Source organism: Geospiza fortis, unplaced genomic scaffold, assembly GCF_000277835.1.
Source record: "Geospiza fortis unplaced genomic scaffold, GeoFor_1.0 scaffold97, whole genome shotgun sequence".
NCBI classification, from domain to species: Eukaryota; Metazoa; Chordata; class Aves; order Passeriformes; family Thraupidae; genus Geospiza; species Geospiza fortis.
The window spans coordinates 3,992,235-4,016,549 of NW_005054343.1; the positions used below are offsets into that span (position 1 = coordinate 3,992,235).

The 24,315-nt window shown below is 42.4% G+C and overlaps 1 protein-coding gene across 2 annotated transcripts in view; it reads right to left on the reverse strand.

Moving 5' to 3' along the window:
• RANBP10 (RAN binding protein 10) overlaps positions 1 to 23,771 on the reverse strand; it is a 61,754-nt gene extending 37,983 nt beyond the window's left edge. The window contains exons 1-2 of one of the 2 annotated variants that reach the window (XM_031058428.1): positions 23,662 to 23,771; positions 8,666 to 8,718 (exon numbers count right to left, since the gene is read on the reverse strand). In XM_031058428.1, coding sequence (XP_030914288.1) covers positions 8,666 to 8,714 — 49 coding nt within the window. In that variant the 5' untranslated portion in view covers positions 8,715 to 8,718; positions 23,662 to 23,771. The remainder of the gene's footprint in view (positions 1 to 8,665; positions 8,719 to 23,661) is intronic. The other variant, XM_031058427.1, reaches the window with a different exon arrangement.
• Positions 23,772 to 24,315: the final 544 nt, after the last annotated feature.

A 24,315-nucleotide genomic window follows, 5' to 3' on the forward strand; every position in this document is an offset into this window, starting at 1 on the left:
TGTTGATGCCACCTTTCATCCAAAATAACAGGTACAGCCACATTAAAGAATTTGTTTTAATCTGAAAAATAAGCAGTTCTGCGATTACAACTTGTGTTGACAGCTAAACTGCTGTCTCTAAAGTGCCAATCAACTCTTAGCTGTCACTAAAATACCTGGATTTTCTATAATCTGGGCTACAGCTGGAGATGCAACCTGTGGCAGGGGTGAAGGCCAAACCCCAAACCCCACTGTGCAATGCCATCTCTGCCCTGCTTTGGAAACTCTGCTTTCACATGGCACACAACCAGCACAGCTTGCTGGATGACAGAGAACCCGTGCAAAGGCTCCAGCACAGCCATATCACACACCTCTGGGAACATGGTGCAGGAGGACAGAGCACAGGACCTCTGAAGAGGCCAGCCCAGCTCTGAAAGAGCCACAGCACAGAAATCAGGGCATGGAAAAGTGCAGGCCAGCACTAAGAATCACATACCCACACTGATGCCTGAGCACTTAATGGCCAGTGGAAAACACTTTCTTTGGTTATTTTCCAAGGCCAGGATTACTGTCTTGAAACACTGATGGATGGTTTTGTTCAACTTTAATGGCAAAGCACTTTCCCAGCTACCTCTGGGTAAGGCACAGCTCTAAGAGCTCAGCTGCAGCCTCAGTCTGCTCCTCCAGTCAAACCTGAAGGCTGGGTGCCCAAAGCCAGTCTAACTGAACAGACCAAAGGAAAAAGAGGAAAGAAACCAAACACTTCCCTAAAAACCCAACCAAATGGGCAGCAGTTCTTCTGGCTGCAGGCAGGACAATCATTACAATCAATATGAGCAAACACATGACCTGAAGTCAGTCAGAAAGGGAAAAAGGCAGGAACTTTATACAGTCCGAGTTTTCATATATACATATCCATAAATAAAGCATGGTATTAAATTTAACCTTAATTCAGAATTCATCCCAATTCTGTGGTTCAGGAGCTAGTTTAGTTACTCTGCAGCTCTGAACAGACCTGATAGCACCAGGTCTGACCTCATCTGGGGACCTGATCCCTGTGGTGTCACCGCTCAGCACGCGGAGATGCCACATCTGTCCAACCCCCCTGCCACAGCAGCTCAGCCCTATCAGCCCTGAGCACAAGGCTCATCTCCAAAACACATCCACCCCACCAAGCTGTGACAGCTCTGGCCATGATAAGCTCTGCAGGGCAACACCCCAAACACAGCAGCTGTGAGGAGGCAGCTTTGGTCAGACAGCCCATTAATGAGTCCTGAAAAACTGAAGAATGGGAAAGAAAGAACTTCCAGCTCTTCTAAGGGACAAAGATGGGATGTGAATGGATGCACAGGGCACGCAACAAATCTGTTTTAGTATTCAAGCTGGAATTTTCATACAAGTTCAGGTGAATTCAGCACATGAACTGAAAAAATGATTGAAAACAGAGAAAGCTGCCATGGGATGAGAAGACAACTGAGCAGTTCAGTGGAACTAAGCTGAAGTGGATGGGCAGTGGACAAATCAACCATGAACGGCAAATATTCCCAAAGACACAAAGAATTATTTTTTTTTTTAAAGCTCATATAATTTCAAGAATTCTAAAATTTCCAATTTTAAAAATTTAGTGGTTTTAAATTTTAATTTTAAAAGGTGTTCAGCTGATCTGCAGAGAGTAGAAACAAGAAGAGAAAAGATGAGAGCGAGTTAAGTAATCCCAGAGGAACTCAAATTCTTCAATATATGATGCAGCAGGGCAGCCATTAAAATATACATAGAATACATGTATACACAGAATTTAGAGTGAGGATGAAGAAAGAAAATTTAATGAGTTCTGTATACCCAGGATAAACAAAAATTAAATGTTCCTCAGATTGCTTTCCTATGATGGCATTTTACATACACTGAAAACAAGATTGATTCCATATGGGGAAAAAAGAAATCTTAACACTAAAAATATGTGAAAGCTTAAGTTCAAAGGAAATCCTTCTGTTTCATTACAAGAAACCCAAATTTCTTATTAATTTCTTTAGTATGACCTTAATTTTGACTTGAATTAAAAAAAATAAATAAAAGCTATTTTGAAAATAGCAGATGGTGCAGTACAGTAAGAGCAGATTCAAGAAAGAAACAACCAGCTTAAACCAGTCTCAGGACACTTCCTCCCATATGAGATTTTTTAATTTTTTTTTTTCAAATGGGTCTGGGTAGGGTTTATTGCTTAGCTTTGTGTTTTGGACTGAACTCTTATTAGTGGCTGTAGTGCACTAATTGTGATTCTGGAGTGCATCTTTCAGTTCAGTTTAGAAGAAACAGGGGTAGCACAACCAAAGATGTAAATAAAACTACAGGCAGTGGTGACAGCCAGGAGATTCACTTACATAAATAAACCCCTTCAAAAATAAGGGAGTCAGGTAAGTAAATCCAAAAGGCTCTGACTTACAAAGGCCAGAAATCTCCAATCTGCTGTAACATGTATCTTTTCTTGGCAGGGTATGTTTTTTATCCACCATTGCTCTATGCACAATCATCTTCATCCACCCACAGGAGCTCTCGTGTGCTGAGGAATTTTTCTGTAAATCCATTCTGCACAAATGGATTCAATAATTCCAGAGCTGACCCATCACACTGACCCACTTTGCTCTCTTTTCTTCCACTGTGCAGTGCTAAAATCTCCCATTTCTAAACACACTGATGACCTCTTAGGAGGTACAAATTATGCTTTCAGGTAAAAAGCAGTTAAGTCAGCAAAAGGCTACCCAAGTGAAGTTTCAGGAGTTCTCAGCCTAAATAAAAATTCAGGGAGACAAGTCAGCCAAGTTAGCTTCAGTCCATTATGCCTGGAAAGATTGAAAAAAATGATAAAAATGTCTCCATGATCAGGAAAACTGTTAATTGGGAGGAAATTTAATTGAGGTTTTCAACACATATCTCTATCAAAAACAACCTCTGACCACTGTTAAACACATGATTGAGGAGAATAAAGTTTCCCAAAGGAGCTGTTTCAACCTGCATTACCTGTGATGAGCCAGGCAAGTGGACAGACCCAAGTTAGTAACAAGCCCAGAATGAAGCAGTGCCCCCCACCCATTATTATTAACCCAATTAGGTGACCCATTCCATATGCAGCCCCATAAACTGGTTTGATAGGATAAATTAGAGGGTACCAGAGGCACAAGCAATTTTGTGGACAGGAACTGGCACAGCCAGCTGAATGTGGAACCAACACCTGTCCAAGGCTTTGCTGTGACACCCTGTGGAAATCCCACATGCCTTTTTGGACAACTGCTTTTAAGGACAGTTCTGAAAGAGCTCTGCAGCAGGACAAACACCATAAGGTACTACAAGCCAGAGCTTCATCAGCTGCATAAATAAATAAACTTAATAGAAATGACTTCTAAAGACAGAAAATCAAGCAGTGTGTCCAAGTTGCTGATGTAGCCAAGAGGCTCTGGGAGCAGACTGATTCCCTGCTTGTTTGCCACATACTGCTCATGCATTTAACCCCATACTTCAGGGCTTTTGCTGATTGCTCTGGAAGACAAAAGCCTTCTTTCCCCAGGTAACCAAGTAGCTTCTTCCCCTCCTGTTTCTGCTGAAGCCATAAGAATTGTGAAAGCTTGGCAAGGATTTTCCTTTGCCCTTGTTTGCAAGATGGGATAAGAGCCACTTCCTGAACTTGCTCTGAATTTTAATGTTTTCTTTTACTATAAAAAGTAAGATACTTGTGATACATCCAGTGCTTGTGATACATCCAGTGATTAAATTTCAGAAAACATCTACAGAAGTTGTCAAAAATCAAGCAAACCTGACAAACAGGGAAGGGTGAAGAGCCAGGGGTGTATGATTTGGAGAGAAGACCACAAAGCAGTGATAGAGGTTTTTATGTATAGAGCTACAAAGAGGAAAGAAATTAATTATTTTCCACCTCCACGTGATCCAAGAATAGACTCAGACTACATGGGATATTCAGCTTTGTCATCAGGAAAAGTTTCCAACACAAGGACAGTGTTGGAAGAAGTTGCCAGAAAAATAATGAAAGACTGGTTTAGACACACACCTGTCAGGCAGGACTAATGCTAATTGAACTCACTTCAGATCAGATGATTTGGTGAGGTCTCAGCTTCTATAATTATACTGCATTTAGCACTGGCACGGAGTCCTTTAGCACAGGTCCTTTGTTTGTCAGTGGAGTCACAGAAAGTGACAAGCCAAAGCATAAACTGAAAACTTCCTTAAATACATTTGAAGTAGAAAGATTCCATAGCATTCACATTAAACAAAAGAAACAAAACAAAGAAACAAAACAAAATCACCAAAGAAACAAACAAACAAACAAAACCTCACACCAACAACAAACCAAAACTGGCTAGAAGGAAAATCTGGAAGACTTTAGCAGAACTTCCCACTTGCAGCAGGATTAAATTAAGAGTTACATGAGGCTGCCAGATCCTTGTGGAATTGAGGTTTGAAAATCTAAATACAGAACCTCTGCAGAAACCCATCCCCAGCTCTGGTGAGGAATAATATCTTCCCATGAGAATTTTACTTGTGCAGGACCAGGAGCTGGACTCAATGATTTTTGTGAATCCCTTCCAATGTGGGACATCCTATCATTTTACCTACCCAGCTCCCAGAGGGGAGCACACCAGCATGAAAAACCCCTGGGAACATCCCTAAGGAAGAAACAAGGAATTTTTTCCTCTCAAAGAAAGGACAGGAGGACAGAGTCCTCAACAGTCTTGCTCCCCCTGCTTGCATCTCCTCTGACAGCTCGTAAGATAAGCTGAGAAGAAATAAAGTCCTACCTACAAACCTATCAGCAAGAAAATTCAAAGGAAAGGATCTCCAAACAAAGGTAAAACGGAAAGCCCAGTCCACACATGGGTTTATGGAGGATGAAGGATGGCTTTCACAGAGGAGGAGAGCAGGGGGAATTCTTCATTCCCAGGGCTCATTTCTATTTTATATTTATGCCCAGATAAATGGGTCACTCACAAGGACCTTTTGCTGAACAAAAGACTCAGGACACCTGGACAAAATGTTTCTGGTTTTGCTGACCTGGCTCACAGCACTACAGACCCAGAAGCCAAACACCATTAGGGAGGAGGTTTCTGTACACCAAATTCTCCTGATTTATCTGGCTGCACACGAATTCAAGTCTATAAAATGTTTTTGAGTTTGAAACCTTGTTCTTTTAACAGACAGTCTGGAGCAGACAGTGAATAAGCCAAGCAGTATCTTTTTGTTTAAAAAGCAAGCTGAAAAAATTACCAACGTTTCTGAAAACCAAAGAATGGTGAGTGAAAGCTGGCACTCCCTTCAGCATGTACAATGCTGCACAGCAGGGCAGGTCATTCATTAACCAGAGGGTGTTTAGAGTCTCTAAAAGTGATTGGTCAGCTCCTATCTGTGCTGCTTAAGAAACTGAAGCAGGGTATGCCTAAAGGTGTGGTTTCACAGTATCTGAGGCTGAATTAAGAACTTGCTGCTACCTTAGAGATTCATCCCTCCTTCCCTCTCTGCCTGGCTCCATGTTCCTGCTGGGTTGCCCTCAAAGAGCTCAAACAAATGAAATGTTACTTCTCAACAGCATGAAGACTTGAACTAATGCAGAACATCCCATGCAGGAGAGACTCATTCCCAGTGTGCAATCTCACCCATGTTAAGGACAGGACACTTATCATCATCTCATTTTATGGAGGTTTGGTGAAACCTGTAGCAAACTACCAATACATTTTCAGCAGGGCTCAGGAAAACTTACTGGACTGAGGCCTAAATAATAATAATAATCATCATCATCATCATCATCATTTTTTAAATCGACACTGATCTGTTACATGCAGGGTGCACAAGTAAGAGCATTATTCCATGGTTCCTGAAGGAACCAGCCCACCAGGTTCCTGCCTGGCCTGGGAGCTGGCCTGGCCAAGGTGACAACTGCCAGAGCCAAAGGCTTGCACCAGGGCAGAGGAGTGGCTGTGCAGATGGGGTGGAGAGGAGGGAAGGGTCAGGTTTCCCTCCTTTGATGACATGGAGTTAGATCAGTTCAGCTGCAACATGTAATTTCATCCTCAAATACCAAAATGCTGAGCACACATGAAAAAAACTGAATGTGGGGAAAGAAGTGAGCAGACATTTCACTAAAAGCCACTGGCTTAAAGCAGAATGGTTAGTAAATGTTCTAAATGTCTTTAATTTTTTTTTTTAAATCAAGATATGTCAGGGTCACAAAAACTGATAGTTAATAATAATCCCACAATTACTTCAGACCTGCTGACTGAATTTCAAACCGCAGCACAAAGAAACCCTGAGTAGAACATGGACAGGGAACTCTCCAATTAAAAGCAACCTCTATTCTCCATGCAGACAGGGGTAGTTAAGGGAACTGAGTTCATGTGGCTCCAATCACATTTGTAATCTTCAGAGAAAGTTCAGCACTACCCCCACCAGCACCCAGCTGGGTTTAAGCCAAAATAAATTTGGCAATAAAGCACAAATGCCCTGACTTGGAACTGGATATGGCCAAGTGTTTGTCCTTGTGGAGGGAAAAGGAGTTTGAGACAGAACCCAGCAGCAGGATTGTTCTTTGAATTAGGACTCCCAGGGTGCCACCAAGTGAAACTGGGAACAAGAAAGGGACCAACCTTGGCTCCTGTACCAGGCTCTGGGCTCCCAACCACCACTTGTAGTGGTTACACACTTCCCTGGCAGCACACTGAGTGAAAATCGATCTGTTAAAGCAGAAGTGACTTAGAAAGGGTCTAAGGAGACAAACCTGGCAGGGTTTCAGGTCACAAAAAGTTAAAATTACACTCTGACACAAAGCCAAGTCAAGACTCCAAAGTCTGCCACTTCTTTGTGAGCTCTCACTTACTCTGTGCTGTGAAGGACCTGATAACAGTTAAGCCTGGAAATGTTTCTCACTACAGTTACTTGAATAATATACTAAAAAATTATATATATATATATATTTAAAAATCACACTCATTCTCCAAAAGCCAGGAAGATAATTACTGAGCTGTAATACAGAGCCATGCAGTTAATCTTATACAGATGAAGGGAGAGAGACCTAACTATGACCACAGAATGACTCTTGGCAGCATAATCTGCATGTGATCAAACAAACAACAGGTTCATAGGATCAAATTGGTGCTTATTTAGCATGAATTGTACAATCTCAAGTCTCAAGTTCACTTTATGCTTTATTTCACTGAGAGAAAAGAATTCCATGTTCATCACATGCACTCTAGAAATGACAGTGGTGTACAGGCACTTTGACTTAACCTGCCCACAAATGCTGCCCATGTAACTCCTGGGCTTTAAAGCCTTTTATCAGAAGTGGTTTGGGTAATTTTTAATCACCAAAGAGAAAAAAAAAAAAAAAAGGAGAAGAAATTACACTGGCTGTTCAATTTCAGGACAGCACACCTGAGACATTCAGTACACACCATCTTGGTTAGCACTGAACCCTGCATGTACCTGTGCTATAACCCCAGGGGAATCCTAAATACAGCGTAATCCAACCAACCATCTGCAAGGCCAAGCCTACAAAACATTCCCCCCATCTTTCCACCACACAAACCACAGAGCCATGAACAGAACAGGCTCCATTAACCACCAACCAACCCCTCGTCCAAGAACTTCAGCCCTGGAAGGAGATGATGGGACTCAATTCCTGCTTTGCCTTGTACATGGCACACAACCCACCGGGATCAGGGCTGGGGGCAGAGAAAGGGCAGAGAGAGCAGGACTGACTGGTGCAGCTGTCATAACAATTACTAACAAATACAGACTGAAGTAAGATGCAAATTCTTTGAAGCACAGGTGTCACTCAAACCATTCTCCCCAGGACAGATCTTTCTTTTGTTAGGACATTCACTAAACATTCTCCTTTCCAGACACCAAGATCCATAAGGGCTGAGCACAGATTTCACCTTTAAAACAACTTCACTAGAAGTAACACCCAAGGCCAAAAAAGCCCTTACCACTGACCAGCTGTCATTCACTTTGCCATCTGAGAACATTTATTTTCTACCAAATACAAGCTTCCAATTTTAAGCCCAGTTGAAAGAATTTCTGGCATAGAAGTCACTACATCAATATATATCTAGAAATTGTTATTTTATTCAATAAATTGAATATTGTCAAAGAAGAATTACCAATTATTTATTTCTAAAAAGAAGCCACTCGACCAACTTAGCAGCAAACATAGAACCACACATTTCAAACAAAAGAAGCAACAATCTTAACTGAAAATAACACTCGATCACATTCTTGTAGTCTTTCAGTGGGAAGAAGAAAAGAATAGAGACAATACAACAGGTCAATTATCCTGTCATTTTCAGATTCTTTCATGTAAATTTGTCAAGTGGAGTACACAGACTAAATGTAAAATTATTTTCCTACTTACTTTTCAGACACAAAGAATAGTTTGCCTGTCTGAAAGTTCATCATCTTGCCCATTACCTATTAGTTTAATTTCTATTATCTGCTGAAATCATCATGGCTGCTCAATTTCAGATAACACTCAATGGTTTGAAGTTTCCAGATATAAGACAATTATAGTAATGCAATTTTATTAATAGAAACACACATTCACTAATACATATATATAAAGAAAAATCTTTATTTCAAATGAACATTTAACACAGATTGTAGGTCAAAACAAACCTTAACAGTGACTTACCAGGAAGCCTGTTCATGTTGACTCCTTGAGCAGAAAGTCCTATTCCCATGTACCTTCAAAAAAACCAAACAAAATATCAGTCAAGCAAAAGAATGGTCACAGCACAAGATTCCCTGCAGCAGAAATACAGCACTAAAATAAATCCAATCCACACAAAAATTACTGAAGAATGACAAAATTACTAAAGATTTTCCATTACTTATGTATTTTACTGAATCCAAGATAAAACATCAATCTCCTCTAGTAACTGAGAGCTTTTCAATGTACAACTACAGCTACTTTTTAGCTCTTAATTGGTAGGAAAAGCACTGGACAAAAATCAGCAGTTTAATTCCCAATTTTGTATTTGTGAGGTATTTTTACTCATATATCAGAAAAAAACTATTTATATAGGTGATTAACAAGACAAAAAACACCCAAGTGCAGATATAGTATATGAGGACAGATGTCTGTCCAGCCTGATGTACTGTCTCCAAAAATAGCTGACAGTGGATGCAGAGGACAGAGCACTCAGCTGTACTTTCCAAGAACACTTTTCCATTGTTCAGCATATATTTTACACAATCTCACTTTCTGAACCTTTGTAAGCTCTTTCAAAAGGCAACATCCCACAGCTCCCCCATTCAATTCCTGCCCAACCTATTTTTTATTTTAAAATTGGAAGAGAGAGGAAAAGCATTTCCCTGACCACTTTCTCAAGGATTTTGAAGTCCTGATCACACCCCTCCCCAAAGGTCTCTTCTCAAGGCTGGTTAATCAGAGTCTGCTCAGCTGTTCTCATGGAAGCTCATCTCCACCTCAGTGCTCCTGCTACACTTCCAGTTCTGTAACTTCTTGGAGAAGCAGGGAATAACCAGAGCCACCAGCACCACACAAGCCCAAGGTGATTATTACAGATAACAGCAGAACAATGTTCTCTGCTTTGGTTTCTACTCCTCCTCCTCCTGATCTCTATTATTCCATTTATGTTCTGACTGCAGATGAGAACTGAACTCACTTTTCCATGGAAGTTGGACACAGCTTGACCCTGCATTATAAGTGGCAGCTCAGAGACAACTTTTTTGTATTAAGTCTGGATTGTTTATTCCACCCTCATAAAAATCATTGTGCACCTATCCAACAGGACAGTAAGGCAAAGCAAGCCTTCACAAAGTCTCCTCTTCCTTACTGCAATACTTACACACATTCCCATTTTGTGCCTTCTGTTTCTGTTAATTTGCATGGTCTGTAATTTTTTTTGTTGTCAAACAACATTGTTGCTGTATTAACTCTTTTACTTTAAAATTATAATCCTTTAAAAGCAAAAGAGTGGCATTTGTGAGCCTCTAAATATTCCTGTGCTTTCAGAGTTCTTCGTAAGAAGTTCTCCTGAAACTTCAGCTTGCTTCTCATCCCTGATGTGTTGGGAAGGAAAAATATCCCTTTAAAATTTCAGACCTTTAGCCAGATGTCCCTCAACTAATTTTGGTCAACCTTATTGGTTTTTTTAAGCTTAAAAGTTTGTTCTTTCAATTTGTCTGATCAAATAAAATTTAAACTTCAGGTGTGTATCCCTATTGCCTCTCATCCCTACGTAATTTTGTCAGCTGTTTTGATCAGCTGTCTGATCCTCCAATAAAATGTCTTCTTAAACAGTCTCTATACCATCTCAAAGTATTGACCCTTCTGATTTTATTAGCTATTCCTAAACAAGCTTCTTCAATTGATAACTTTTTTTTCTGGCTTTTTTGTTGTTGGGTGGTGGGTTTTTTGGATGAATACTAAAGTGGCAGGGCCTGGGGGCCTTTTATAGCACTTCTCAAAGGATACCAAAGATGAGTGATTATGGTCAGTGCTGCAGAGCAACTTCTGAACACACCTTTGCTGTCAACATTTCCTGCACTGCTCAGAGCACGAGTCAGAAGTTACATCCCCATGAGCTCCCTGACTCACAAGAGCCTCTCCACAGCAGGCATTTATGGCATCTAAAAATTCAGCCTCCCAGTGTCATCTGACATACATGCATCTGTAATAAACCGAATTTGGAGATATTTTTACAGCCTTCCAGGCACAATATGGAAGACTTTTTCCTATATCTGCAGGGACTACTCCAGCTCTTCCTTGTCACACTGGCAGATAAGAGAGTTCTTATTCAATTTCTGTGTTTCTACTGAGTCTGGAGTCTGCTGCTGCTGCAGAGATTTCCTTACTACATGGTGGGTTTTGCCATGTGTGTTTTTCCATCTATGTGTACAAGCAGCCAGGATCCAGTCCACAGCTACAGCTGCCCTCAGCTCTATGAGAGCTGTGACAACCTCAGTGCCACCTCTGCCAACAGCTCAAGCCTGAGGGGAGCTGTGATCCAAAGTACCCAATTGCTTCAACTCAGTGTAAAAACACCCTCTAAGCCTGAAGCAATAACACCAGAGAGCTCCCCCTGACACTGGCAGGTCTGAAACACTTAGCAAGGACCATTCTGCTTCCTGGCAGAACCATCCCCACCCAACTTCACCAGGTCACATCACAAGCTCCAGACCTCCTGAATCTGTTGGCTGTGACAAATTCTCTTCAAAGAACAGGACGTGCCTCCTGGCACAGGGAATGTTTCTTATGTCCTGATCTATTTGGCTCAGCTGAAGGTAAAGCACTGTAGAACTGTGGCCACTTTGTCATGTGGTGGTGTCAGATTCCTTCCTTTCAGTATCACACAGCACAGCTCTGCTGGCACAGGGCCAGGGGCCAGCTCCATCCCTCCTTGTTGCCTGAGGGTGCTTGTCTGCTCCTCTGCCTCTACATGTGCTGCTGCTGGCATGAGCAGACCCAGAGCTGAGCAGAGGGGACACCTCTGCACACAGCCCTGGCACAGCCTCACCACAATCCCAGCTGCAGCACTCACAGGGGCGCCCTTTGTCCCCATCCCCTGCTGGGTCTCTGCTCTGTATTGCACCATAAGGGTGGCAACACCAAGGAAAACATTGGAAATCAGAGGAAATAACCTAACTGTCAAACTCAGATAAAATAGGTCACCACTCACTTCAGCTTATCCTGCTTAACTTCATTATTTTCTATGCAGATTCATCCCCCCCTCTTTTGTGTACAGCTAAATCTGATGCACATAACCAAACACAAAACTTATACAATTTTATCTTTCCATTTTCAGACAACACAGCTTTAAATTGAGACTGGAAGCTTGTATTTTTATAAAAAGCAAGCACTACAACTCCACAAATTCTAAATTTAAGATTACACTTTAATCTAGATACACAACATCATGGAAATACGTTGCTAAAAAAGAAAGGAACATGACCACAAACCTTCCTGGTTCACAGTTTTTTGCTCTTCAACTTCTGCTCCCATTTAAAGCTCAAGACAAACTTTAAAAATAAGACCATAATGGCTGTAGAACTGTAGACAGAATTTGCAGACAACCTAAAATAAAAACAGACTCCCTCACCATGCTGAGTTTCAACTCCACAGCCCACAGCTTACATCCAGAACTTCAAATTGTCACAGACTTGACTGCTGGGTTTTGTTTTAGAAAGTGCTACTTTGCTTTTATCATCTACAATCAATTTATGTACCAGAAATATGGATGAAATGAGCTTTAAGATCAATAAAGCCTCAGTGGAAAAAAAAAAATCACTCTATTCTCTTTAAAACTGGGAGGGGAAAAAAATTAAATCTTCAACTCCACCACCCCCAAAAGCACCAGATGCTTTCTGAACTTTTTAGTGCAGAACAGCTTCTCACTTCCTCGATTCCAAATGTTCCAAATCAGTTTTGTGTATGCAACAAATGCTAGTTAAACAGTATTTGCGGGCATCATCAAGAGCAAACTACTGCCCTTTTTGTTTTAATTAATGAATCAATTATTATATTGAATATCATTCAACACAAACCTCTATGGCCTGCCTGTTCTCACCCCTGGTTTCAGACCATAATGATGTGGGCAGGCTCCCTGTGGGGTATCCCTTAACTGGAGCTCCTCTTTGAGAGATCCAAAGAACCTCTTAAAAAATAAAAAAAATTAAAAAAAAGATGCAGAGGAATGTCAGCACCCAGCGTCAAACTGGGAAAAAAAATTGGGGGGCAATAATATCCTTATATCCATTATCCATCATAGGTAATCTGCAAAGCTAAGCTAAAGTGACCTCCTAAAACCATCTTCTGAGCAGTGAACACTGAATTCTTGGACCTGTCCCCCACACCTAATCTGAAGCTTCAAAAATGCTGCATCATTAGACCAATTCCAAATAGAGCAGACTGGCAAAAATAAACTCAGACACATGCTGGTGATTCAGTCAGAACAGTCTTGTTTCCACTCACCAGCAGCCCTGGCAGTTACCATAGCACCAAATTTTTCCAGACTCCTACTCCATCTCAGCCCTGCCCAGCACTGGCTGCTTTAGAAAATGTGCCTGAATGAGCCCCACCATCAGCTCTGCCTGTTCATCCACTCCCTGCCTCTCCTTGGCCTCTGCAGAACGAAGGAGCTTGGTAAAAAGCTCTCATGGCAGAAGATGCTGGCTCCACACACACCCAGCAGTACTCCCAGGGTTTTTTCCTCTAGGTCTTACAGCACCATGACTGTGCTAAGATTAAGCTCAAAGACACAAAGCTTTTTGGGTCCCTTCCCAGCTGCCAAGGACTTCAGCAGTGGACACCAACATGTAGCTGTTCCACCACAGTGACATCCAAACACAAGAGCATTCACTTCTGGCCCCTAAGACAACTTGGGTTGTCTTAGATATTTTCAAAGCTGCATTTTAAATCTGTATATTAAAAAAAATTATGTAATTTGGTTTTTGTTTCTGTCAATAAAAGACTTTCCCTTGGAAAATATATGGAAAACCAAAATGATGACTGCATTTCGGAATTAAATTTTAACTCTTAAAGTTATAAAAGATCTCAAATGTAGTGACTCAGTCAGGAAGAATTATATATTGTCACTGCGCTGAAATCATCTGAAAAACAATGAGAAAAGTTATTTCACAGGAGTGACAACATCTGACTGACCCAAACTGAAACAAAGAGATCTCTTAATGAGGCTGCTCTAAGCATTACAGAGTCACAGAAGTAGGGGAGACACTGATGGCTGTGTTTAGCTTGTCCCAGAAGGGGAATCCACCCATATGAGAAGCAATTCTTTGAGTCAAAAGATGTTTCTCCAGAACAAACATGATACTCGGAGAACCTGCCAAAAAGACAACATAAGGAAAGTTTTTTGTGCAGTTTAAAGCTACTTTGTATGAGCAAACCCACAAAAATCCTTGTGAACCCAGCAGAAAACCTTCAGAACAGACCTGCCCTTTGACAGCAAGTGGCTAATGCTGAAATTCCAGCATTTGCATCTATTTGGGTTTTGCAGTGCAGGACTGAAGAACTCATTGAGTACAACAGAGGAGAGCACAGCAACAGAACTCCTGCAGACCTGAACTACATTCTGCAGTTTCAGGAATCCCAGGAGCAAAGATCACCTCCATGGAAAGCACCCAGCACCTGGGAAGCACTGCTGTGTGCAATATAAATAATAATTTTGCACTGTGTGCAAAATAAAGGCAGCGCAGAAGGAGGGAAAAATCAATTAGTCCATGGACTTGGAGTATACTTGAAACAAAAGGAGGTATTTCTTTCCTTAAAAAGCTGCAAGACCTTCTCCAATGAACTTGGACTGAGTATTCATCTCTAACACTAGCTGACAATTAGCAAGGCAGATTTATTAAGGCTCTGCCAGGAGAAGAAAGACAGTATAAATAATAAATACAGGTTTCCTCTGTATTTACTGTTTAACCTGTTGAAAGGTACTAGATCAGGATGGTGAAAGAATCCCTGCCACTCTTCTTTCAAGGGGCTGTGAGGTTCACCCAGATGGCAGACAAAATTCTACCCATCTGAGAGCTGGGGAAACAAAGGGGGGAAAAATACATTGGTTTAGCATTGGCTGGGTAACAGCCACCAGCCCAAAACTCTTCTTTCCCAAGCCAGTCCCACGCTGGCACAGTACAGGAGGCTGGAACATGACTGCCAGGGATGCCAACAGGCACCAAGGTCCAAACAGGAAAGAGTTAAGAGCAGAGAGGTTGAATAATTTGTTTTGAATGCCATGACTTGCAGTAAAGCAGTTGTGAACCAACATTAACACAACACGGGGTAAAAATTCCTGGGAATGGCATTTTATTGCATGGCTCAGCCAAAGCCAAGCAATCCTGCTGAGCCACCAGTTAAACAAGGGATGTCTCACTCTTCCACAGGATTCAAAGTCTTCCTGTATCCTGCAGATTTTTCTAATAACCACACCTATGTGGCAGGAATCCTGTCCTCCCAGCTATCATGCATCTCACTCTTTCAACATGCACAGTTAAATCTAAAATAAACAAACTAAATGATCAAGTTAGAGGTGAATAATGCACCACACTGGTGGCATTTCAGAGACTTTCACAGTCTCTTGTTGCAAAGCTCTGAACTATCATTCTTGTCTGAGGTGGGTCCTGACTTCATGCCAGGTTTAAAGAGTGGTTAGAAATGATAACCCTTATCAACTCACCACTTGAAACCACATTGTGGCAGTTCTGGTGGGGGAAGGGGAACATTGTTTTAAGGCAGTGAAAAAACAAGTTACATCTGCTTAGAAAAATTACCTATGGCATGTAAAATACTGGATTCCAACAGTCTCTAACTCCTCAGTCTAACAACAAATATTTTGGAACTACTTCATAATGGAATATAATCTCTAGAGTGGAAGTGGTTCTGGTTTTATTTGTGCTGTTCTGGGATGGTGCTTCAGAAATAGCACTGATGGGCTCCAGGAAGAATCCCAATTCCCCAAGAAGAGGTCAGTAAAGACAAACTACGCAAGGCTGAAAAGAAGGGGATAAAGGGAAGAAAATAAAATTTTGAAGAGCTCATTAAAGACAACTACAAGGATCCTGAGGCAAGGAGGAGTCCAGTGTACATCAGCCCTTAGAAAGGCAGAGAATCCTTAAAAGCTGAAGACTGTGGAAGGGAAGGTGAGTTAGCAGGACAAAACTGAGAGGCAGCAATCTGGTAACATAACATCTTCTCAGGGTGGTTATGAGTAATTAGTGATAAAATGACAAGAGGAAGAATGAAAAGCTATTTTTGACAGACCAAGGTATCATATTGCCAGCTCCCTTCTAATTTTAGGATCACGTTCAAGTGGTATCTGCCAGCTGGAAGAAGGGCCAAACTGTCCCTTGCCTGTGCTGCTACCTTCAGGAAAGGAAGGCTGATGATGTAGATTAACCATGTTTGTAGGAACACTGAAAGATGGAAAATACAGAGATGAAGACTTGATCTGAGCACCATTTAAGAAAGAAAAGGCCAAATACAAGCACCAGGGTAAAATCACCACTAAAATCTGTCAAGAATAACCAGTTTCTCCATCTGCTACCCCAAGCATCACCATATCCAACAGAACCCCAAACCCTGTGGTGAAATGCAAATGTAGCTGAAGCAGAGGTGTCCCAGCAATTTATTATTTTTTTCACTCTTGGCAGCTGACTCATTCTCCAAGTCAGCTGATATCCAACAAAGTTCACACACAAACCATCTCAGTGGCAAATGGTGCCTGAAGTCTGGGAACAGCACAAAGCATTACTGATACTCATTCTCTGATTAGTTATTCTGGTTACACCCAACTGAATAAGTAGGATTTTTCTTCAGGTTATTCTGCTGATTAACAAACCTCACTTCCAAATGCACTGCTCACAGTCACTGAAAATGTATTAGGTCAGTTAAACAGGTTTCCACAACTGAAAGGACTTAAGATTGTTTGATTGCCACTCTAAGTAACAGAACATTTTTTCTGCCATGAATAAAACCTAGAAAACAGTAAAAAACAATGCTAAGAATTACCACAAATGTCTAACAGAAAAGCATCCAAAACAAGGCAAGTCATTTAAAGACTGTTTCGTTCTGGTGACTAATCTTGCATTTCAGTCCATCATAATAGACAGCCAGATTAAAAATGCACCCTGAGCCCTTGTTTTTCCTCTGAAAAACAGGGGGAACAATATAAATGCAACACCCAAATCAGAAGAAAACACTCCATCATCAGCTAGCTGTCTGTTAGGGGGTATTCTCACATCCCTATAGGCTAATTTCCTCTGCTTTAGGCTTGGATGGTAACAATTCCTATGAAAGGAAGATTTCTTTCCTCCTAATAATAATTAATGAAATTACAGAAGGAAGTAGCTGCAATATTTATATCAGATCTGGAGTGAGGGTTAATTATGTGCAAAACATCTCAAAAAAAAAAAGTAACACCTGAAGTTGTAAGAGATGTACTGGTGAAATAAGAACACTTTCTCTTTAAACATCAGCAGCAGAGTCAGAGCTGGGTGAGTGCTGGGAAAGCACCACACACTGAACTCACAGATCTTTACACACTGACATCTCCACAACAAGGGACAAAGGCTGCATGTGGACCATGGCATCAAAACAAAGAACTTGTAAACAAGCAGGCAGATTGTAGTGTGGAAACAGAGATCCAGTCTTATATCACAGGTACAATGTAAATCCTATTGCTAGAAAAGCAGTATAAAAAATGAATCTGGCCACAACTAACACAATTCAGCTTCAGTGGAGAGCTGAAGAAAGAGAGTCAAAGCTTCACACTGGATGATAAATTCTTCAGCAGTTCATCATTTCAAGGCTTCTCAAGTGAAAGAAAAAGGTTTTCCTACATAGAAGTCATCCAGCTTACAAAAGTTATTATTAAACAAAATTCCTTAGATCTGCAAGCTTAGAATATGTAATTAGTTAGTTCCCATTATTCTGTGATTTAACTGCAAATATATTCAGAAGAACTGAGCACAGTAATGTTTTATATATATTCTAAAGATGTTGATTTTGCTAGCGTTTGCTTTTGTCACATTCTTACCTATTCTATAACAGATACTCAGAAATAACCGGGGGGGAATGAAAAAATAACCAAACAAAAATAATCCCTTCCCAAAATTTTTCTTTTTTACTGTGCAAAATTTCATAAGAAGCTGAACAAAAAACCCCAACAACAAAAATAATTATCACAGTCAAATCTAGGAAATCTCAGATCTGAGACATACCTAAATCCACATATCACAAGTGGAAATGTCACATATCACCATCACTGCTTCCATTTCACTGCCATATTTCACAAATAATTTTAATGATAAATTGATACTCAACTATTACAATAGATGGCTCATGATACTGTTATAAGACACTCAGATTAAATTTCCACTTCATTGATAAAAAAAGAAAGGAATTTAAAAAGCTATCAACTGCAAATCAGATATTCCAAACTCATGACTCCTTTACACTGAAAAGCTGCTCTCAATATCACTCCCTTTCAGAAGAGTGTAGCAGAACAATGACAAAGAAATAACTTGTGTGAGGTGTCATCAATTGACACAAAACCTCTGCAGAAAATGAGACTCTACACCTGAGAGCACCAAGGCACAGCTGGTGGCTGAGCAAGAAGGACTTGCTTGGGCAATCTGCAAATGGGAGCAAGGCAGGAACTGTTTATGGAATCTACCTGGGGGCTTTATTTATGTGCTGGGTTGTTTAAATGAGTGTCTGCAGAACAGCAGAAATTCAAACAAGCAGACCTACCTGCAGTCAGAACAACCCCCTCTCTGTGCTGGTTTTGGATTCCTGGAAACCAGGATGGAAAAAAAATAAAAAGGGGGGAGGAAATCAATTATTTACAGGCTTCCCAATAACAAATCAGGGATCACACCAGAAATCCTCAGCTCCTATAGAATGTCCCTTACCCTTCCCTACAGCCACATCCAGACAGGCACTCCAAGGTGCCTGAGCACAAGCAGCCAGTGCTGTCAGAGCTCTCCATGGCCAGGCCTCTGGCAGCATCTGGAAGCCATTAGAGAACACGAGTAAAAGGCTTTTCACAGAGCCATCACCCTCACCATATGCTGAGCAGAAATGGAAAGTTGGCAAGGAGAAACATAAGCAAGGAAAAGGGGCAGATGATTTGTTACTAATGTACAGACTGCAACCAACCAACACATCTGACCTTTATTTTTCTTTTTCAGTCAGAGAGAAACTAAGCTATTTTTAAGTCTGGCTTATGGCACTTGTGTATGAAAGCTAAAGGAAGATTTAGAATAAACTATGGTATGGACTAAGCTGATTAGCTCTTCAGCCACTCTCCTCAAAGAACTCTTTTGTCCCTCTCCCAGAAAACTGTCCTCGACCCAAGCTAGTGCTGAACATCTCTGGACAACAGGCTGCACAGCTCAAAGCAACTGTGGAATGGGGCTGGAAGAAGGTTACCAGCATTCCCTGTGGCTTATGTCTTTCCAGCTTCCCCCTCCTGCCTTGCTGGGACTTCACCTACTGCAGAAATCACTGTTTCATCCAGCAAAAAGACTGTGAGCACAATGGAGCTCAGGACACAGTCACTAGTGCTGGCACACAAAAACACATCATGGCAAAAAGAAAAGCCATCCTGAGATGCTTCCTGGGATGGCTCAAAGTCCTCATGAAACCACTGGGCTGCCCTGGCACCTCCTCTGCCCACAGAGCACACTTGCTGTGTCTGCAGAGTCACTCTGGGCAGGCAGTGGCTCTGTCCCCACCAGAAAGGTCAGGACACCGAAGCACCCATGAGTAACAGCAAAGGCAATCCACAGGCTGCTGGGCTGTCTGTTCCAGGAGCAGCTCAGAAATGGAGAGGAGGCAGCAGGACAGGTGACTTCTGCCAGAATTCAGAACCCATGCATCATCAGGGCTGGCCTCTGGAACGTCCTCCCCAGTCACACTCCATCACAATCCCAGCACGTGGCTGGGGGAGGTAAAACCAGTCAAGAAACCAAACCGGTGGCCAGGAACACACAGTGTCACCCACAGACAGCTCACACTGCCCCAGCACAAAGAAGACAACAAGGATGACTTGTCCTTCTGAGTCACAACAGCCCCCAAGCTGTGGGCTGGCTGCCCTGCCCTGGTGAGTCTGTCCCTGTTCCTGTTTACCAAGCAGAGATCATGGAGTGGGGGAACAGAGGCTGTGAGATGTGCTGACAAATCACCAGCAAGCAGAACCACGTACTGGAGGGAGAGAGGACAAGAGTTCAGGGCTTCAGATACTGCTAAGGTTGAACTGCTATGAACAGCACCAGGATAAAAGCCTGAGTTATTTGTGGCAGCTCAGGAACAGAGAAGTCACAGGCATTTCTGCCAATCTGCTCATCTGAGGAATGCTGGAAGCAAGCCATCCACGGATTCATGGAGAGGTTTGGACAGGAAGGGACCCTGGGACATTCTTTCTTCACCCTTCTGCCCAAAGCATAAGGAACTCTGAAACATCTCTCAGGCAGCAATAGACTGAGGGCTTCCCCAGGCAAATGTGATGAGGGAGATGCCAGTGCCTCTCCAGGCATCCTGTTCAGGAGCACAACCACCTCCACAAAGGAAAATTCTTTCTTATGTCCAGCTGGCATTTCCCTTGCCACAACTTGTGACCCATTGCCTCTTTTGTTCCAGTTGACAACACTCAGGAGACAAGCACACAATGGCTCAGGAATTAACTACCAGCAAGTCTTAAAACAAAACTGTTCAACAACACTTTGAATGGGACTGAGGGTTGCTGCAACCCTACCCTTTTGTCTGCCAGTTCAGGCCATCCCTTTATTAACTTGCCTTCAATTAATAAAGGGAACCCTGAAAAGTAGACTTCAATTTAAGGAGAAAAAAAAAAGGAGTAATTTCTGACAGTGACATCAATAGATGAAATCATCATCCATTATTTTTTGGCCAGCCTTCCACCAGTTATCTCCCTGAACCAGCTCTCCATAGGACAGGGTAGCAGTGTGTCTGCATGAGGGAAGGGGTAGAAACCCACAGCAAAAGCAAGGGCAGAATCCCACAGCCCTGACATGTATCATCCCCAGGGGCTGTGGAACCACTCCCTGTGTGCTCAGCACAGACAAGGAGGTGACAGGAGGGCTGGGACTAGAGACTGCAGACTAAGTTCTCCTCTGCTCTCTGAGGATAAGAACCATCTCCCCCCTCAAGAAGTAGCAACAGATCAACAGACTGACAGATCTGATTTGTTCCATGCTACCTAGAAACCTTGTCAGGACAAATTTTCAATGGTATCCTGGCAGCCTCCACTCTCCCAGAAAAAAAAAAAAAACAACAAAACAAAACTACACAAAAAACAAACCCAGTAAATAAACATTACCTCTTATCAATAAAGACTAAATCCACCAGGATAAAAAATAGCTACAATTCAACTAAAAGTATGTTTGAATCACACTTGTCCTTCTCAAAGGACTGTGGTTTTATCTCTTGAGCAGTGGAAAATCCAAAGCTAAGAAAACCTGATCAGCCTTAAAAGTTTCTTACATGCACCAAATGGACTTTTTGGATGCTGTACTTGCTTTGAAATATCCACCAGTAAAGGATTTTACCAATGCTGAGGCAGAAAAGTCCAATGATGGCAAAGGCTGAGTTTTCATGAATCATTTTGTTTGCTTCTTTAACAAAAGCACCTTTCTGGGGCAGGTGCAGTAAGGCACAGGGGAGACAAGGCAGTGCAAAAGAGGAAATTTTTCTACCAGCTGTGGCAGGGCAAAGCAACTTGTGTCTGTGCTGCTGCAATCCCTCCCTCCCTCTTCCCCTGTGCTGGCTCTGGGGTGAGCACAGGAGTTCTCAGCCTGGGAAACAGGGGGAGGCAGGGATGTGTGCTCTGACTGCTAGGATATGATGTGGTGGGAGGAAAGAGGAGAGAACCAGAGCACACTGGTTTTAAATCCCCTCAGTCCAATGAAAAGCAGGGGAGAAGTTAAAAAGGTGGTCCTGACACCTGAGTAATCTCCATAGCTCAGGTTTCTCTCCCACATGACATCACCAATCCAAAATGGCACTGCCTAATGCCAACTCAAGAAGCCTCTTATCAGAGCAGCTCACACACAGGCAACATCCCTTGGCAGGCTGCAGAAAGGCATTGGGTGAGCTTCGGGGTTCTTAATTCTCCATTAAGAGCCACTGGGAGCTCCCATCCCATTTCTTATCTGAAACCTTCATTTCTGTTGTTTATTAGCAAGTGTCAGTACCTAACCAGAGTGCAGTGCCCTAAACTAAGAATGCTGAGCACAGAAAGACAACAGCTTTGAGCAAAATCAGACTCCTGAATACTCCCTGAAATTCCCTTCACCAAAGCCTTTCTCGAACAAGTCTTGTTTCAAAACCAAATCACTCGCATTTTAAACCCAAATGTGAAATGCCATCACAAACTCCAGAAGGAGATACACAGGGAATAACTGCACAGGGAATAACTGCACATTCTCACCTCACACAGAAGTCAAATAACCAGCTCTAGGGCAGAGGCTGAAACACCCATTCTGAAAATGAGCTCAGAAGGATTCCTCTTCCTCTCCCCTTGCTAAAGTGCTGTTTCTAGGGACAGGCTTTGCCACTTACACTGCTTGAGAACTTCATTCCCTCAATCCCTTCTTTAGATGCCTGCACCTTCAATCCTTTGAACTGAAGTCACCATGATGGAATCAACACTGGGGAGCCTCCCCAGAAGAGATCCCCGCCACAGTTCACCAATACAACACACTGAGCCTCCAGCAGGAACAATCCAAACTATTAAAGGTGAGGTACACAAAAACACCTTCTCAAGTGACAGCCAGGCAGCAGCTACAGTGGAAATTCACAACCACAAATCCCCAGCACCACCCTGTGCGAGATAAAAGCTGGATCTGTCTCCACCAGCAAAAGAAAAACAAGGCACAGGAATGGCTGAGACATCAGAGAGGCTCTCAAAGCCTCTCCACTGCTCTAGGTCAGAGCTACCAGCAGCTCCTGTTCAGGCTGTTGTTGACACACATGGGTCTCTCTCTTTGGAATTAATTATTCTTGGAAAATCACTGTAATTACAGAATACAATAAAAACAACAAATCGTTAATACAGAAAACTCTGATCTTGGGAGACAAGCAGAGAATTCCATTATCTCCCTTTAAGATTGATCTAGACTGCAGAAAAGATTAAGTGCTGTTCAGTGACCTTTTGTAATGTGATTTCTTTGGAAAATTGTCTTGAAGCTCACTGCAAATTATTTCAGTTTTAGCAGTTACATAAACTAATCAAGGGCAGTGTTTCAAAACAGACAAGCAGTTAATAGCCAGGTCAGTGAAATGAAGGAATAAGGATGGTCTTTTCCCTGCATTTATGAGGAATTCAGCCCAGCATCCACCTTTGCAGATAACCTAGTAATTATCAAGGGCCTAAATGCAGCACAAACTGAGATCCTTCCAAGTCCCTTTACAAGTAGGCCACTTCTCACTTCAACAATGACAGCAAAAAAATTCAACTGTAACAAGTTGTCACTTTGGTTTGGTTTTCAGTAGGAACATCTGCTGCCCTCCCCACAACCCTTAAACTGGACAGAGTTCAAGTGTCACACTTGAAGGACTGGAATAATTTATTATACCCAATCCCTCCTCCTGTGTGGCGTTCCTTTCCAGATAATATTCCTGCCATATTCATCCTTTAACAATAAACAATGCCAGGGCCATCCACACAGAGCAGACTGACACCTTCATGATGAGTAAAAATTAAATCCACATTAACAAGAGAACTCCAGACCTTGTCAGAAATGCCCCTTTACTGCTCTCCCCAGTGCTCCAGTACTCCTCAGCACATCAACACCACTGCAGCAGTCCAAAATTAAGCTCAAGGCTCCTCCCTTCTGCTTCACTTCATTTCTGAGGCATCACAAATCCAGAAACCAGAGTGACCAGACCTTGCCAGCAAGAAGAAAACCTGTTTTAATTCATATCACACCAGAGACCCCCAATTTACTGATTTTTTTTAGAAGTGCCCATCTCCAAGGAGCTCAGGACACAGCTGTGCCAGTGCCTCTGCTTCCAGGGCATTCCACCTCGTTTAGATCCATTCAGGGAACCCTTCGGGAAAGGAGGCCAGAGTCCAGCAGAGCTGCCAGCCACACATCCCCAGGCACTGGGCTGCAAGGAGCACTTACCCATCTCTACCTTTACTGACGATCTTCACTTCAAAGTAATAAATGCCACAGGCTGCAGGGATGGGGTGAGTGGCCCTGACCGAGGCAGCATCTTTGTGATTTTTACCGTGACCTAAGAAAGAACAGAAATGTAAGTACTGAGGGGATCTGGCCTCTCACGTATCCTGATCTAAAGCCTCACTGTCTGAAGCCAGCAGGGATCTGTTTCTACACGGAGCCAGCCATTTAAAGCACACGTTCCAAAGAACCAGCATACACAACTCTGCACTGCCACCAAGAACAATTCCTACAGCACAAGCTTTTCAGTTTTCCCTTTGTTTTCACTAGGAAGTTTTTGCGAAAGCCTCTCAGTACCACCTCTCCCCCTCCCCACAGACACAATTTGAAGACCAATGTACACAGAGAGAAGACAAAAATGATTACACAAGAAGGGAATGACATCAGTGTTTACTAGCCAGGCTGGAAAAGGAATAATCGCTTCTCCGCTGGGTGGGTAGGGAGAACAGCTCCAACAGCGAGCAAGGAAAACATCGCACTACAAGTCAGCGAGCAGCTCTGTGGGGCAAACCCGAGGAGCCAAAGCCCGGGCACGGAGCGTGTCGGGGCCATCCGAGCGCTGGGCTGGCTCTGAGCAGGATGACAGAGTAAACAGCC